General features: G+C 41.6%; 1 protein-coding gene across 2 annotated transcripts; it reads left to right on the top strand.

Moving 5' to 3' along the window:
- The first annotated feature begins 181 nt into the window (after positions 1-181).
- Positions 182-7,895, top strand: LOC121175940 (ras-related protein Rap-1b). Of its 2 annotated transcripts, none has more exons than XM_041029822.1 (8): positions 182-289; positions 4,056-4,125; positions 4,799-4,867; positions 5,951-6,007; positions 6,541-6,681; positions 6,783-6,926; positions 7,066-7,158; positions 7,245-7,895. In XM_041029822.1, exons 2-7 carry the CDS (start codon positions 4,069-4,071, stop codon positions 7,150-7,152), a joined length of 555 nt encoding a protein of 184 aa, XP_040885756.1. In that variant the 5' UTR covers positions 182-289; positions 4,056-4,068; the 3' UTR covers positions 7,153-7,158; positions 7,245-7,895. The 2 variants fall into 2 exon arrangements, with proteins under 2 accessions (XP_040885756.1, XP_040885757.1); XM_041029823.1 differs by having other exon boundaries at positions 222-289; positions 4,053-4,125.
- The last annotated feature ends 4,922 nt before the right edge of the window (positions 7,896-12,817 follow it).

The raw sequence follows: 12,817 nt of genomic DNA on the forward strand, positions 1-12,817 counted from the left end.
GGACTTTTGCAGTGTGGTATTACTATTTTTACTTAAGTAAAAGTCAAATAAAATTAGTAAAGTTTTAATTCAGCTATTAATTTTCTTTCATCACAACAAATTAGCTTCTGTAGTTTAACGTCTATGGCGTTTATTTTGAAAGGATTGAAAGGAAACGCTAACGTTCAGCGCGTCTAGCTTGACGTCAGAACGCGGCGGCAGCAGGAGGGAGCGGCTCTGATAGAGCGACATCCACAGAGAGCGGAGGAGAGAGAGAGAGAGAGCGCAGCGGAGCGGACGGTGGATGACTGTAAGTACCGCTTCCTTTCCCTCTTTTCTCTCTTTTCCCGTTTTTACGCTCTTCTCTTTTCTTTCTTCCCTCCATCATATACATGTAGATTAACCATGAACAGACCTTGACACTCAGGTGTAGACAGACGGGGAGGGAGGGAGACAGGCCGGTGCCGAGCCGAGCTGGGCTGGGTTTGCGGAAGCGACCGACCGGCGGACAGACAGACGGGCGGACGGACGGAGCGGCAGACAGACAGGAGCTCCGTTAATAATGATAACATTGTGATTGTTGGACACAGACACGCCGCGGGGTAGCATCATGGCGGCTGTCTGTCCGCCCGTGTGTCTATAGCGGTCTGTGTGTTGCAGCCTTCAGCTTGTCTCCGGTCCTCCAGGCAGCGGGGCCTGCTGCTTAAGCTGGCCGAGTAGGGAGCGTTCTGAGGCGGCAACAGAGCTGCGGAACTCCCGCTGCTCTGCTGGAGAAAAAAGAGAGGAAGTAACTTATCACAAACTGCGGAGTTTAGGAGTTCGGAGGAACCTGTCTGCCTCTCGGGCTGTCTGTCTACCTGTCTGTCTGTGTGCAGTGAATAGACAAGGACTGGTTTATTCCTCTGTTGTTGTAATGTCAGCAGCACACACACTCAAACACACACACACACACACTTGGTATTGACAGGCCCCACCTAGTTGTGGTTGACTCAGGGATCTGTGTCTTGTTTGTGTGTCCATCTTTCTTCTCCAACAACTTCACTTTAGTAGATTAACATCATGCTGCGTTTGGTGGCTCCTGGAAAAAGCAGAACTTCACACTGCGTACTCCTAACAGTACAGATAAAATGCAGGTTCTGTCTGGACTGTTGTAGAGCTGCTCAGCAGTGGAGGAAGTATTCAGATGTTTTACCTCAGCAGAAGTAACTGTGGAACTACACTGTGGAAATACTCTGTCATAAGTCCAGCTCTGAAAATGTTACTTAACTAAAAGATGATACGAACTTAATGAGAATGTGCTTCAGGTATTAAAAGCAAAACTATTCATTGCAGTAAAGAGCCCCCTGTGAATAATACACTATAACTGATGCACTAATGAGGAGGCAGCATTTTACTGTTGTACCTGGTTCAGGTGGACGATTACAGTAACTGTTTAATATAGGACTGAAACTAATGATTGTTTTCATTATGGATGAATCTGCTGATTATTTTCTTGATTAACTGATCGATCGATCGATTGGTTTGTAAAAATTCTCAAAATGGTGAGAAATGCTCATTAGTGCTAATCGACTGATCTGATTATGTTTTCTATTCACCTATTAATCGTTTGGTTTATGAAACATTAAAGAGAGAGGTGACGTCTTTAAATGTCTTTTTCTTCGCCCACCATGAGAAGCTGGAATACGGGAGGATTTTACATTTTTTCACTATTTTTACTTAAAAAATGAGTAAAACAAAGAATCGATTATCAGAAGAGTTGCAGAGATCGCTCTGAGCTGGAGTGGAGTGGAAGTATAAAGTGACATGAAAAGAAAAAAACTCAAGTAAAGTCCAAGCGCTTCAGATTTGTACTGAAGTACAGTATGTGACAGCCTTGGACAGTTGGTTGGACAAAACAAGCTTTGTGAAGATGTCACTGGGATTTCTGGGTAATTATGATGGCATTTCTCATTGTTCTCAAAGTGAGAAAGTGATCGGCAGATTAATCCATTATGATCCATTAGTTTCAGTCTCACATGAAACAGATATAATTAACTCCACCTCAACTAGCTACAGCAGTAAAATGCTGCTTTTGCATCAGTGCACGAGTAACAATAACCATCGTTTGATCTGTGGGATTATTTTCTCTGTTATTAAAACACAGAGGCGTTTCTTTGAGCATAAAGAGCCCAGACACTGACAGGTGTCACTGACTTTGCTTTTGCTGGTTGAAATCACAGAATCAATAACTACAGCTGAGGAAATTTGCTGCTAGCTCGTCTTTGTCACCGCTGGAATCCACAGTCACCAGCTGAAACCTTCGCTTGCTACAGTTCGTTAATTCAGAAATTAAATCTGCTCGGCCTCTCTATGATCTTTTACTGCGGTTGCTGTTTTTCTGTGGTGCTGTGTCATGCAGAATAGTTGCGCATGTTTAGTCAAAGTATTGCATCATGAACTATGAGGGGAAAATCCAGATCCAGCACCTCTCAGGTGGAGACAGAGGTGTATGACGGAGCTTTCTCAGTGTAGAGGAGCTTGTTCAGCTGAGTTTCTTTCACAGACCAGTGTGGTTGAAACGAAAGAGTCAAAGACAGTCAGCTCATTTGTCAGATCACTTTCCTTTCACTGGCCTCGCCTGCTGCCGCTTCATTCGGTGACTTCCTGCGAGTCCCTGAACTCGCCCGGGCTTGCTGTATCACGTTGAAGTGAGACGTAGTGAGGCAGCTTCAGACCTTCAGGCGCTGAAATCCATCTCTGCTGAATCTTCCATCTGAAGCTCCAGATGTAAACGTCTTCCTGTTCCACTCCTTCATGCACCTTTAGCATCTGGTTTGTGGTTTGACAGGGGTTAACTCATAAACCAAGCTGTAAATGCACAATACATTAGAAATTCTCTTCTTTCCGTACACTGGATGTTGTGACTGCGTCACGTGAAACAGTCTTTTATTTATTTATTTTTTTTGAAGACATGAGTTTGGGCTTTAGGGAGAAAGATTAGTTGTTGATGAAAATATTTTTTAGCGACAGCCATATTTAATTTTGTACATTTTTCTAGATTTTTCCCCTTTTTTAAATTTCATATGATTCCCTTGAAAAGGAAATGTGAGTTTAGCACGTTTCTGCTTATGGATCCTCAGATCTGATCACTGATAAAGTAACACACCAGAAATATGGCAGTTACAGAGAGATGTTAATGTTTGGTCCTGACACCACCTGCTTAACCACACACACACTTATCTCATCACCATGGTAACCTTGGCAGACCCTTAACAGATATGGGGGCTGTGTGTGTGTGTGTGTGTGTGTACGTACATGTACATCTATCATTGTGTGGACCAGTTTGAGCTTTAGACCCTGGAAGTGAGGACCTGCTGGTTGTTACCCTGACTTTAACCATCACAGCTAAATGCCTCACCCCATTATGTCAATAAGGGTCCTCGCTAAGATAGAAATATAAATGTATGTGTGTGTGTGTTGTCTTCATCATGTTGCTTCTTGTTGCTTCTTGTTGCTGCGAACACACAGTGAAGCATGTGTGGTATGCGCACACACAAAGTCACACACACACACACACACACACACAGACTTATATATACACACACACACCCATTGTGTGCGTCTCGTTTCGTGGCCTAACCTTTGACCTAAGTTACCGTCACACTAAAATTTTACCATGTCCCCACAATGTGACTGAGTGAACGGATTTATGTCCCCACAACATGAGTAGTACAAGTGTGCGCGCAAACACACACACACACATATGTAAGCATAGCAACAGTAACCAAGTGGGATTCCACAGTTGTGACATCACCAACAGCTGTGTGATCACGTGAGCTCATTGTTTTCATTAACTCACCCCAATGCATGCTGGGTAATCATTATCTCCCAGTGAGAGGGAGGAAATCTTCATCTGTGTGTGTGTGTAAGTGTGTAATTGATAGTTTCACAGCTCCAGGTGTGTTGCAGCAGGAGGCGGGCTTACTGTAATGCTGCTGTCTGATTGGCTGTTGGGAAATGATGTCCAGGAGTGAAGTTGGTAACCTGGTAACCCCCTCTCTCTCTCCCTGTGTTTCTCGGTGTCTCTCGCCCAGCAGACAGACAGTCAGAATGCGTGAATACAAACTGGTTGTTTTAGGATCAGGAGGAGTCGGGAAGTCAGCTCTGGTGAGTTACTGAATCCACTGTTCTGTCTCTGCTCTGCTGTTTGTATTAGAGTCTGGTGTTTTTCATACTGTCAACAAATTAAAGACCAAAACCAACAGTGCGTGAAGCCTGTGTAGTGTTTGTTGTTAGAACCACACAGTTTCACTGGGTGTTCAGTATTAGATAAATAAACAGATGAAACACTGTGAAATAAATAATCAGATGAATAAATACTGACAAACCGTACAGTGTGACTTAAAAACAACAACAGTACAACAACAGTGTCCGACCCTCCACACTGACTTTTTGGTTTGAGTCCCTGTTTTATTTCCTCCAAACCAACCGGAGGTTTATTTTTTGCAACACTGGAAAATTTTGCTTATGATTCCTCTAAAAATGGATGTGAACTGATGTCAGCCTGTTTTTCTGTGAATCGTCTTCTTCAGTCCTTCCGCTCAACACACACACACACACACACACACACACACTGGTGTAAGTCTCACTACAATGAAGTGCTTTACTCCAGATGATATAATGGAGATGTGTCAGTGTGTCACATTAATTCCAATTGAATGACATCCAATAGAGAACAGAACAGAGCTCCATTAACACTACTGTCCTACTTCTCTTTATCTAACTGCCTGTCTGCCTCCTCCCTCTGTCTGTCGCTCTGTCTCTGCCTGTCTGTCTCCAGACTGTCCAGTTTGTTCAGGGAATCTTTGTGGAGAAATACGACCCGACGATAGAGGATTCCTACAGGAAGGTAAGACAGCTGTCTGTCCACCTGTCTCTCTCTCCTTGCTGCATCATGTCAGTCTGTGAGCTCAGCCTGGGAGGTGATGTGAGACAGGAGTCTGATGTTGGACTGAGCTCAGACAGACTCAGGGTTGTCTAAATGCCAGTGTTAACTGCTGACCATCCTACCAAATGAAAAGACGGAAAAGCAGAAGAGGGCGGAATAAGATGAGGATGAAGAAAGAGAAGACCAAGGAAAGCAAGAGGGAAGGACAGAGGAAAGATTATCAGAAGAGAAAAGAGCACAGAGAGGAAGAAATGAAATCGAGATATTTTTTGACTTAACATGTTTTTGATTATGATTAACTTCCGTGTTTCATTCCTCCGTAAAGAGGATAAAACCAAAAATATAAAGTTGCAGGAAGATGGGAGCTTCATCTCCTCAGTGTGAGCACAGTGATGTGCCTCGTGCAGCATTTTGATCTGCAACTCTCCACTTCAGTGTTTGGTTGTAACATAAAAAAAAAGCTGAGAAATGTGGTCACATTTTCCTGCATCACTATCACCACCCATCCGAAACACCCCACAGATGTAAATGTAGTTTAACACGGTGAGTAGGTCTCACTGGAGAGAAACACACCCAGCCTGTCAAATCAAAAGCCCATATAACCCCCGTATCTAAACTAACCATCTATAAATACATTAACATCAACGTTGAATCATAGACTTCACTTTCTGTTGCAAAATAAACAGATATATAAACTAGATAAATGAATAAAAGGATAAAACAAACAAAATAATGGTAAATCTTAAACAAATACACAGGAAGTGTATTTTCACAGGTCTGTTAAAAACAGTAGCTGCAAAATGATTTTGTAGTGTGAAAGCTGCAGGTATTTAAGGTCTGACTACCAAAGTGGTGGACTGACCAGCATTACCATCCCTCTGCACACGGTGTCTGTCTTAGTCATCTTGTCTCACGTGCCTTAAGCTGAACATTTGGGGGAAAGTCTTCAAGTTTCTGGTGACATTTATTGTGAAATCCTGGCAAATAGTTTGTTAGTGATGTTTAGTGAAGTACTGAGGACACTGTCTCTGTCTCTCTTTCCAGCAAGTGGAGGTGGATGGACAGCAGTGCATGCTGGAGATCCTGGACACAGCAGGAACAGTAAGATCTCTGTCTTTCTGTCTTACTCCTAGCGCCAAGTCTAAACCAGGAAAAAGACTGAAAGACCAAAGGGATACCAACACATTGGTTCATAGCCTGGTGGTTCATAAATGAGTGCTTAAAATACTTGCATAATGGCGCCGCCTATCGGCTGCTTACTAAAAACACATGGACTCTTCAGTGGGAGCATGAAATCTCAGGATGCTGTCACTAAAAAACAGCCAACAGAGACAGAAGCAAAGGGAACAGACCCAGAGGTGGGAAATATGAGGCAAAGTACCTGGAGTATGATTTAACTCAGACCCTGGAGGGTGGGGATCCACGAGCACCACCAGCTAGTTATACAATATTTTCTGGAAGGTTTGTCTGCCTTAGTTTCTCTATCGTCCTTGTTATTAGAACCAAATTAGAAATCTGTCCAGGAAACTTACTACACATGAGGAGGTTATGGATCCATAAAATACACAGGGCTTTTGGTCATATATTTGTCTCTGTCTTGCTGACCACCTGTCTGTCTGTCTGTCTATCTGTAGGAGCAGTTCACAGCGATGAGAGACCTGTACATGAAGAATGGTCAGGGTTTCGCTCTGGTTTACTCCATCACCGCTCAGTCGACCTTTAATGACCTTCAGGACCTCAGAGAGCAGATCCTCAGAGTGAAGGACACTGAGGACGTACGTAAAGGAAACTGAACATAATTTCACAAGCGTATGAAAGTGGTGTGATCTTATTGGTTTCCTGTTCAAAATTGTAAGTATTTTTTGTGTCATTGCAGGTTCCCATGATCCTGGTGGGAAATAAGTGCGACTTGGAGGTGGAGCGTGTAGTGGCCAAAGAGTCGGGCATTGGCCTCGCCCGCCAGTGGAACTCCTGCGCCTTCCTGGAGACCTCAGCCAAGAGCAAGATCAACGTCAACGAGGTAAGACGAACGAGGAAATCCAGCCAGTCTGTGTAATGGATTGTAAAATAAATTGTAAGATTATTCTCAGAGGTTCTTCTGGACAATGTTTTTTAAATTCCCTGAATTCTGTCTTCTGTGTGTTTGTGTTTGGTTGCAGATCTTCTATGACCTTGTGCGACAGATTAACAGGAAGAGTCCAGTTCCAGGGAAAACTCGCAAAAAGTCCACCTGTCAGCTTCTCTAATGGCAGGTAGGTGTGTGGCACATGCTGACATTATCACACGCACTTTAGCGTACATGCTGTTATTTATTCACTCTTGTTCTCTCCTTCTCCAGTTTTCTGCTCACCTGACCGACAAACAACCAACCAACCTATCACAGGACATCTTCCAGTTGGCCACACCCCTTTAACACAGCCATGTCATCATCAGCATCACCCACCTCTGACCTCTGTTTCTTTGACGACTACATCTCCCATCTCCTCACCACACTGTCTAAAGGAGACTGTTGCCTTGGAAACATTAAAACCAAACATCAAATGACTGCGGTGGTGGCAGCGATGGCAATGATGATGATGATGACGATGAAGATGTTGTTGCAGGAATTGGTGGCGGGGTGGGGTGGGGGTGGGGGCTGTCATAACAACTGCCCAAATATAAACTACGGTTCCCATCATGCTCTCTGCTAGGCCATTTTGCGCTGGGGAGTGGCTTCTTGCATTTTAATTTTAAATGTTTCTTTTCTTTCCTTTCTTTTCCTTTCCTTTTCCTTATTTTCCGGCAGTACCGAGCCGTTCACACACAGCTCGACCACTTGACCGTCAGCCATGTTGGTGCTGCCATTACCGTGATGATGTTGCATCCAACATGACTGACTCTGTATAAGTGGCTCTGGTTGAACCTGTGGATCCATACAGTGATTATTATTATTATTACAGTGGTTATAATTATGATTCTGTGTGAAAAGATATAAAAGTCATTTAATGTTTTTGTTTTTGATTTTTGGGTTGTGGGTGGGTGGGGTTGGGGGCGCAGCAGGTTGTGGGGTCAGCTCATCGTGTTGGTAGCTTTGAGGTAAATTAGGTTAGCTGACCACAATGGGAGTGACTCAGCAATATTCAGAGAACATGCTGTTTGTTGGGTGTTAGCTTTCTTTCTCAGATTTTTAAAGAAATCAATGTGTACTTATAGCTTTGGGCTAACTCATTAGCCTAGCAGCTATTAAAATACATTAGCAACTTTGTGAGCAAAATAAGGCCGTTTGTTGATGTTAGCATTTTTAGTGTATGCCCAAAGAAAAAGGTGGTAGCTGTGGTGCTTCTCCAGGTAACAAATGAAATGCACTGGCATTTGCTGAAGGGAATGTTAACTATGTTAACACACTGTTTGTGGCCTTTTTGCTTTGTTATCTTATTCTTAATTTGAAATTAATATGCTTTGGGGTACCTTGTTAGCCTAGTAGCTGTTAAAATACATTAGAAAACTTCCATATGTAGGGTGTTAGCATTATTCGGATATCCCCAAAGAAAATGGTTGTAGCCACTAGCTGCAGGCTAGCTATTAGTCCGAGTAGGTAATGGTATATCTTGGCAGTGTTGTGGTGAATGCTAACAAAATTAAGACTCCTTGAAGTGCTAGCACATATTGTTAAAGAGGTTAATGTCTACTTATAGCTTTAGACTACCTTGTCAAGGAATGCTAATAATTCTATTAGTATTTGTGTGGGATCTGTTGGCTTCAGGCTAGCTCCTAGAAACTAATGGAATGTATCAGCAGTGTTGTGAGCATTTGCTAACAATACTAACACATTGTTTTTTGAGAGTTAACCTCATTAGCATATTCGCAACGAAACAAAAGGGTTTTTCTGAGCTAATTTGTCAGATACCATCTTAAAGGTTGTATTGGGATTATTGTTGGGAAAAGCTAATGATGCTAACATATTACTTGTTTTCAACAATGCTTAAACAATGAAACTTTAGTGCTTTGGGTGCTATGGCAGAAGAGTGTGTCTATAATGAAATTTAAATAATGCGTTCTGTTAGCTGTGTGCCTACTCGTGAAGCCAGTGGCCACTGGAATATGTTCCAGATATTTTGAGGGGATGCTAACAATGCTACACTTCTAAACAAATACATGATAGTACCTGCAAGCTAACTCATTAGCAGCAAGGTGAGCTGACTTCAGACCTGTTGCTCTGGATGGACATGTTGCCTTTAGACAGCAGACTCACACTGGTCCAGTACCTTAGCTCTGTGTGTGTTTGTGAGTGTAAGTGAGCTGCATCATAATAATGAACCAGGCCAGTTTCTGACCACCTTGGCCTGAGAGGCAGGGGTTGTGTTATATTTACTAAACAGGACAGCCAGCAAGTGTTGTTTCTCTATTATTAACCATATTATTACCTGATTATTAATAACGTTGACACAACACATTTTTGTTCAAAGGTCCCATTGGTCAGTGCTCTCTTTAACTAATGGGAATATAGTAAACTATACAGGTATGGCAGCCCAAACATAGAGAACAGTAGTGAATAACAATGTGCATTTCCTTTTGCAGATTTTCTTGAAATTTGGTAAAAAAAATTTGTGCTACATATGATTTGAGACCCAACTACAGTAGTTCCCGGACACATAGATGTTTTTAGAGTCATTATTCTCATAAGTTGAAGAAGAAAGTAGAGCTAAAATCTGTTTCTTTAAAACCACTGAATTTTTGAGGACGCTGGGCTTGAAGCTGAAGCCCCGCCCAGTTTACCGGGGGCGTGGCCTGTGAAGCAGCAGCCAGACAAAGCCTTTGAATAGTCTGTCTTATGTTTGAAATGTGAGAGTGGTCAGCTTTCAGATTTAATATGTTGGACCAGTGACCTCTGTGAGTACTGCTGTGCATAGTGTTGTACTAGCAGGAGTATTGCAGTACAGTGCAGTTCTGCTGTCAGTATTCTGGTTTTCCTCCAGTATGTTCAGTCATGTAGCATGTTGATGTTTCTGTCAGTACTCAGTCTGACCTCCAGGAGGTGCTGCGACAGTTTGCATGCCGAGCAGAAGCTTTGAAGAGAAAAGTCTATTTGCAGCCATGGCGGGGCATGTCAGTAACACAGTGTTTTGATAGCCACTGAATGATTCCCACTGAAACGTTTAGAAGGTGGCTGTGTGAAAATACTTCAGATAAAGCTTAAATTTCACCTTTTAAGGCCTCATTTAAGTAAGTTGTCATTACAGCGTTTCTTTGCTGTATTCTTGTATGTCAGTCTATAGTTGTCTCATGACTGCCCCCTGTGGGTGAATGGCAGAAAACACCCACAGCATCTACAGTTGGGAAGGACCACAGTCATAACGGATTGTTTTTGGCAGCAGTGAACCTGTTCCATACTCATAAACAAACCTAGGACTAGACACACAAAGGTGAAGTTAATGCTTCTTCAGAAGTGTTTTCAAACTGTTTTTATGCTCTTATAAGAGAAGATACGAGGATAACTGGTTTGTTTGGGAAATGCAAAGGTTTTTGGAACACTTAAACCTGCTCTATTTAGCATTTATAAACAACATCAACACTTAATAGATGATTTACAACACATCACAATGTAATTGTAAAGAGATATAAGGACACTGTCAGTGTTTATTAATCAATTTATCAACTTTTATAGCTTCTCCTACAAAGTTTCCATAACTGCTGTATATGGTTAATGAATGATAAAACAACAACATGGCAGTAATCTTAATTAATCATATTTAAAATCGTATACTTTGTTATTAATCATTCATTACACAGTTATGCTTCACAGAAGGAGTTGTTGGCAAATAGATTGCTTGATAAACAATAGGAAGTGTCCTAATATATATACAAATACTTTAGTGTGTGTTACGAACTTTTAATTAAATGTGTATGTATTGTTTATAAAAGCTAAGTAGATGGGGCTAAAATGAAATCTTTTTACACAGGTTGCCCAATGCCCAGTTTGCTCATTTGCTGATGAAAGCATAGGTATGTCCCACCTGAGCTCCCAGAAAGCACCGCCAATCAGATCTACACCTGGCCGCGGCTGCAATCAGACCTTTCTGGCATCCAGAGTCACAGAGGCTGCAGTAGCATTCATCATTTCATGCAACTACTAGAAATGTAGTGTAACAGCTCAGGCCAAACTTTGTGATCAGATAGTTTTGTCACAGCCTTTTGGATGAGCTAAAGGTCTCAGCATGCTTCAGAACAAGTATGTTGACACAAAGGAAAACATTTTTATACCTGTTTCTGAAAGGCACAAGCTTTCAGATGGTCTTAATCCGATGACATTCGTGGCATCGCATGAAACGTGGCAGAAGTAGCTGTGCAGAAAGTGAACTTGAGATAGAGGTTAAAACTTTGCCTTTCACACTTCTGCTGTCGCTGTGTAAAATGGGTGTGATGAATCTTAGGGAAATTGTCAGAGCCACCCTGATTCTGCTGATGAAAAGAGATGCTGTTAGACAATCTGACAAGCAGTTCCTTTGAAGCATACTGCGGCCTTCACAGCTATGGTAAATTAGGGTTGTTAAAAAGGCATATTTTTTCACTTTGGATGGGGCTAGGCTAGCAGGTAACATTTTTAGGTCCTCACAAGCAATATATAAACAGTTGATAAGTGGTATATTATGTACTATAATGTAGTTGTAATCAGCTATAAGTGTTTATTTATGTATTTGTCAAAAACTGTAACTCCTCCTGTGGGCTCCCATAAATACAGCCTGTATAACCAGATAATAACAATATAGTAAAACACAGAGAGAGGACGAAATTGTTAAAAATTGTTTAAAATACTAAAAGCACTTAAAATTTCCTTATATCTGCTTGCAGCTACATTATATTATTAACTATTTGCTCAGTGCTTATATATTGCTCAACAATGCTGAAAGTGTTACTGGCTAGCAGTTTTCCTTTGCTACTAGTCTTTGTGCTAAGCTAGACTAAACACATTCTGGACCTATCTCTGTACTGGACTCAGATTAAACTTCATATAATCTTCTCATCAGATTTTCTGTAAAATGACAAAATGATTCTCATAATGTCAGACTGTTCCTTTAATATGTAGACATGGCATTGAAGAGACGATTGCAACTGCAGCCAACTGGAATGATTCATTCACAACAACAAGAAATTATTTTACAATTCTGAAATTAATCTGCTTCTTTTTCTCTGTATGGCATGATGACCAGTGAAATGTAAAGGAAACCAGTTCTGCCAGTGAAGTATCAGGTTAAAATCCCATTTCCACTCTGCTGAATCACAGTTCAGCGGTGGGGAGTTTCAAACTGGTATGAACATGGTCTGAACTGGTTTCTTCGAGTACAGAAACCCAAGCAGCAGCGGGAGGTAGGGGACGGGGAGGGGGGGTGAAGCCAAATGTAAAGTAAAAACTAAAAAGCCTTAAATGAATAAAAGTGGTGCAATTTTGTAACAGCAAACTGCAATGTGGAGTCATTCTGGATTAGATCGATAGATAGATAGATAGATAGATCATAGGTGCATGTCTCCCTCTGGTGGTTGAGTTTGGTTGTAAAGTCATGCAGAGTTTTGATTCATGTACAATATACAAGTGAGGAAACACAATCATACAGAAAAAAAGATAAAAACATTGTTGTTGTACGGGAGGGACATTTAATATTGCAACAGACCAGAGATTAAGATAGGAAAGGAGTACGGAGGAAATATCATATATAAAGTTCACAAAAGTTTACGTTTAGATTAGCATACAGTTTATAAAGGTTTTCCTAGACCAATCAGTCATATTTTGAATATAATATCATAGCAACTGCATTCTGAGATTATTCATATATAAAATGTGTTTATCCAAACTCACGGGAACAGCTGACGTCAGTTGTGTATCAACGTTTCGGTGCTAAAGCGCCTGCGCATGACGCTGAGCTGCCATGGCAACGG

This window comes from Toxotes jaculatrix, chromosome 22, assembly GCF_017976425.1.
Source record: "Toxotes jaculatrix isolate fToxJac2 chromosome 22, fToxJac2.pri, whole genome shotgun sequence".
Classification (NCBI taxonomy): Eukaryota; Metazoa; Chordata; class Actinopteri; family Toxotidae; genus Toxotes; species Toxotes jaculatrix.